The sequence below is a fragment of the Adiantum capillus-veneris genome, chromosome 27 (assembly GCF_014529385.1).
Source record: "Adiantum capillus-veneris isolate H3 chromosome 27, ASM1452938v2, whole genome shotgun sequence".
NCBI lineage: Eukaryota > Viridiplantae > Streptophyta > Polypodiopsida > Polypodiales > Pteridaceae > Adiantum > Adiantum capillus-veneris.
The window spans coordinates 17,514,042-17,518,558 of NC_140957.1; the positions used below are offsets into that span (position 1 = coordinate 17,514,042).

General features: G+C 40.3%; 1 protein-coding gene across 1 annotated transcript; it reads left to right on the forward strand.

Annotated features, from left to right (window-relative positions):
* The first annotated feature begins 1,499 nt into the window (after positions 1-1,499).
* Positions 1,500-3,708, forward strand: LOC147421577 (uncharacterized protein At2g34160-like). The gene is made up of 5 exons (XM_086503260.1): positions 1,500-1,757; positions 1,898-1,946; positions 2,033-2,095; positions 3,139-3,203; positions 3,296-3,708. The coding sequence occupies exons 1-5, from the start codon at positions 1,626-1,628 to the stop codon at positions 3,386-3,388; spliced, it is 402 nt and encodes a 133-aa protein (XP_086359386.1). The 5' UTR covers positions 1,500-1,625; the 3' UTR covers positions 3,389-3,708.
* Positions 3,709-4,517: the final 809 nt, after the last annotated feature.

Here is a 4,517-nt window from a genome sequence, read left to right on the forward strand (position 1 = left end):
ATTGGATTGAAAGCAAGTTTTTGATGAAGAGGAATCAAATTTTGGTCTCAAATTGTGTCCATCTTCTTGGCGTTGTCAGCGTGATAGTGTTGTGTACTATAGTAAAGGCTCTCACCCATAATTACTAGAACGTTGTAAGACTTCTATATATATCTAAACTCTCTATGTGTCAATGTTGAAAAGAGCATGAAACCACAAGGTATAATGTAAGGAATACTAGTCCTCTTCCTTTGGCACACCTTGAAAATATGTGATTTTTAATTCATTTTGTTTAGTAAATTAGACCACAAACTATAAATGTATGTTTTGGTTGACTTAGAGGTGCTTCATTACAGGTTTACATCCTCATATGAGAGAAGGGCTTCTTGTGATGTGTTGCATTTGTAGAGCTCTTTATGGTGACTAAAGGAGGTGGACACCATGGTAATTTTTAGTAAATTTAACATGTGGCCAATCCATGGGTTCCTTGACGAGCATGCACTTGCCACAAACCACATGGAATAAAGGGAGATACACCTTTAATATTCCCAAAAAATATTTATGTGTGTGTGTGTGTGTGTGTGTGTCTCCCTCTCTCTCTCTCTCTCTCACACACACACAATTGTTTAAGAGAGAAATTGCTTTCTCTCTCAATACCCATCTATCTCTTTTTTAGGTTGGGTTCACAATGGGGAGGTGGGAGATGGCCCCTAAAATGGCGTCTTCCAGTGGAGGAGATGCATTGTGCACTCTTCCACCACCTAATTGTTCACACGGAAGAGAGAATGGGAGTTTTCCTCCGAATGTGAAAATACCAGCCGAAGAAACAGAAAAAGAAAAGAAGACCACCTTTTTTATTCGAAAAAAATTATATAAAAATGACAAGTTTTGGAGTGGGTGCCAACGTGGACTTTTCATGCTTACGTGGAGGATGGAAGTGGACATTGGGGAGGGGGAGGGGGGTGTCATCCATGCTTTCTACCATGCGATGACATGTTTCCTTATGTGCTATGTGGACGTGTTGTCTAAGCTAGCGATGATTGGTTGGCTATAAGCACGCATGCTATGGGTGCTAGCGTGGAGTTTTCATGCTTACATGGAGGGTGGAAGTGGGTATGGGCGAAGGGGGTCTCAAAAGAAACAAATCTGCTTTCTACCATGTGATGGGAGGTTTCCTTTTGTGCTATGTGGATGTGTTGTCATAGCTGGCAACAATTGGTTGGTTGCAGGCGCATGTGCTGTTCCTTCCGCTACCTGTTGTGAGCCCAACCTTCTAGGACAATTTCTCTCCCTATACGGATTGCGTTCTGTTGGGCTTGAACCCTTTTCTTGTCAAATAGACCATAAACGGTGTGTTCTCACAATGCTCTCTCTCTCTCTCTCACACACACACACACAAACACATTTTTTTTTGCAAATCACACACACACACACACACACACACACACACACACACACAGCGTCCCATAGATTCAAGAGCGAAAATGCCCTTTCTTCATCCCGACTAATAAGAATAATAGCAACTGGCTGACCTAGATTTATAAACCTAAAAAGGAATTGCAGACAGACACATACGCGCGCCCTCGCTCCCACCACACGCACACGCACACGCACACGCATACGCCTACAGCTTCGCGAGAGTTCGCATGGCGCAACTGAGCAACGGCGGGGCCGAGCAGCAGCAGCAGCAGCAAGAGTCAGCCGATAATGCCAGGAAGAACAAAATCCAAGTTTCCAACACCAAGAAACCGCTTTTCTTCTATGTTAATTTGTCCAAGGTTTGAGAGAGAGATTCACTCATAATTGCTGTCTAATATTATGTCAGAATTGATCTTTCCTTTCGCGTTTTTCACACCAATAGCTGCGTTGGTTGCTGTCTTGTCGGCTGTTAATTGTTAAATATTTGATGCTCTTTCAGAGGTTTATGCAGCAATATGAGGAAGTTGAGTTGTCAGCACTGGGAATGGGTAAGCTGCAATCACCTTTTGTACATCAATTTACTCTCTGCTTTTGGATATTTCCTAACAAGTCCTTTTCACCGTCATTTTTGCAGCAATCTCAACGGTTGTCACAGTGGTGGAAATATTAAAGAACAATGGGCTAGCAGTTGTTAAGAGTATGTTGCTAATCGTGGCTCAGCATTTCAAGTTCAGTTGTTTTTGCTATTTTTTTCATGTGTATTGTCATCACCACAATCTGTATATCGTGGATATGTACTTGGAATTTTTGGCTTGTCGAACCATGGTAGAGGTTTTAGCTGTGCAGGGCTTTGTTGCATTTTATGAAAGCCTTTTTTCTGTAGTTATCCAGGAATGGCCAATGCAATGTTGTTGTGTCAGCTGAAGAAAATCTGTTTGTTATAGTAACTTGTAATTGTCATCTTATGGTTAGTAAAATGTAATGTTCAATGTAACTGTGAATTCTAGATGTAACGCTAAATTTCCCAAAGCATAGATGTGAATAAAGATGGAGGCTTGTCCATGATATATGGATACTAAATTATTGAAGAGGCTACAGTAGACACGGTAGGTGGAAAAATGCAGGGAAAGCAAAGAGGTCAATGATGACCTACATTTGTCCATTGACACAAAATTTAGTCAAGTAGGAACTCTTATTATTATCAGAGACGGGTGAAAATGTTTGTCATCCATAGCAAATTCTCAGTTTGTAAATCTTGTGTCGATATATGCTCACGTCTTGTGTGTGGGGACAAAAATTAGTACATAGTCAATATCTAGTATCGCAACACCTTGTTTGTCTAGTATTGGATTTCCTGTTTCAACTAACAGGTTTGCCCTTTTTGATTGTTCTTGCTGTTCGGAATATTTGGTTAGAACCTTCCTGAATCTATGGAGTGAACATGTGATTTATACAGGGAATGGGACAAGTTTATTTCTGCACATTTGCATTGGGATCTTTTTCCTCTGATGGAGCTTCTGTATGCATGCCATGCAAGTTCTTGGCTTGAGCTGTTGCTTAACTTCCTGATGATGCATTAGTCTGCTGTTTTCCCCCGTCTTTTGTATTGTGTAATATGTTAATTATTTTAGCAGTCCTTAGTAGTTGATTTACTATTGAAAGTGTTTTCTCGTAAGACTTCTAAACAAACTAGCTTATTAAATTGACTATTATAGTTTTGGGCTTTGTACTTCATGACAGAAATCTACACGTCAACCATTGATATTGGTGATGAGATGCGAGGGAGGACAGTCCAAAAGCCAAAGGTGGGATTTGTTTGTGTTTGGTGTTTCTGTGGAAGCTTTTCTTACATGTTCGAGTTTGTGTAGCTTTATTGATCTACAAGCTCACATTGCAGATGGAGATCACGCTGAAGAAATCTGATAAGTTTGATGAGATAATGGCTGCCGCAGCAAATGAAGAAACAGAGGCGGACCAATATGAGCAGTAGCTTGCACTCAAGGGACCTTTGTGATTCTTATTGGAACCAGTGAAATTAGTAGGCAACTTGTTGTTGTTGCTTTGTCGACCAGGTTCCTTGTCTTTGGCCGGGGACACTAGAAATCAAGACACATCTGAAGGCATATGTAGTGTAAGGCAATGGTTTAAAACCTTTCTTTAGAGCTCGGAAAATTTTTAGTGCCTTTTCTGTTTTCTCAGCGCTTGTGCCAATAAACTTGTATTTATTCATTTACAGATGTGTTTGGGGTTTCATGCCTTCATCGACTTTACTCTTGAGGTTGTTAGTGAATATCTATTGTCTATTGTTGATGTCTTGCTGCCAAGCTGCGAAAATGTTGTACAATGTTAGTTACTTTCATATTGAAAGGCAGGGTTTGGAGGTATATGCTTGGTTGTGGTTCAGCTGGGATTTGGGACTGCTGACCACAACTGCAAGTGCTGCATTGATTTTGGTAGTATTATCAGCGGCATGCACTTATGAGGTGTAGGGGAGGTAACAGGACAGGTTGTTTAAATTAAGAGGATACAGTCCAAGTGAAAACTCCTTCGCTGGAATGATCTTGTTATTGGCTCTTCTCCATTGCTTTAGGATGTATTGCGATTTTTCTCGTTTTCTCTTCGCATCGCGCTTCTGACCGATGTAATTCATGTGCTGTATGAGATGGGGTGCTCACTTGTTTGAAAATGTATATTTAGTAATTTTTGTTTCTGCCTGCCTTCTTGGGGATGTCTATGAGGTTAATGTACTTTGTTAAAGGGATAATCGGGACTAGAAGAATTAGTTATTTAAGAGTTTGTCACAAAATTTGCAATGGTAGCTACAATTATATTTGCGGTAGCTGCAGTTGTATTATTTAAGCTTCTAGCCAATGGACATATGAAAATCAAGGAAGTGAAGGTTGCTCTGAATGACATTAGTTCTTTTTAAAACTTATTTTCCGGAGCCATCCTTTATGCTAACAAACAATGGTGTACAAATGAGATGAATTGTTCTCTGGAAATAATGAGATGAGGTGACAAATGAGATTGAGGTGTTGCAGAAAGAATGTTGGTAACTAACCAATGTGCGAGGTCAAGATACCTGAGGCCTGTGTTGGCACTCACTTGAATGAAATTTT

What these genes read in the sequence shown, in the direction of transcription:
- LOC147421577 (XM_086503260.1), top strand. Translation starts at nt 1,626, where the DNA reads ATGGCGCAACTGAGCAACGGCGGGGCCGAGCAGCAGCAGCAGCAGCAA. An exon ending in GTTGTCAGCACTGGGAATGG is followed by an intron (nt 1,947 to 2,032) that starts GTAAGCTGCAAT and finishes TCATTTTTGCAG; the next exon opens with CAATCTCAACGGTTGTCACA. An exon ending in TGGGCTAGCAGTTGTTAAGA is followed by an intron (nt 2,096 to 3,138) that starts GTATGTTGCTAA and finishes ACTTCATGACAG; the next exon opens with AAATCTACACGTCAACCATT.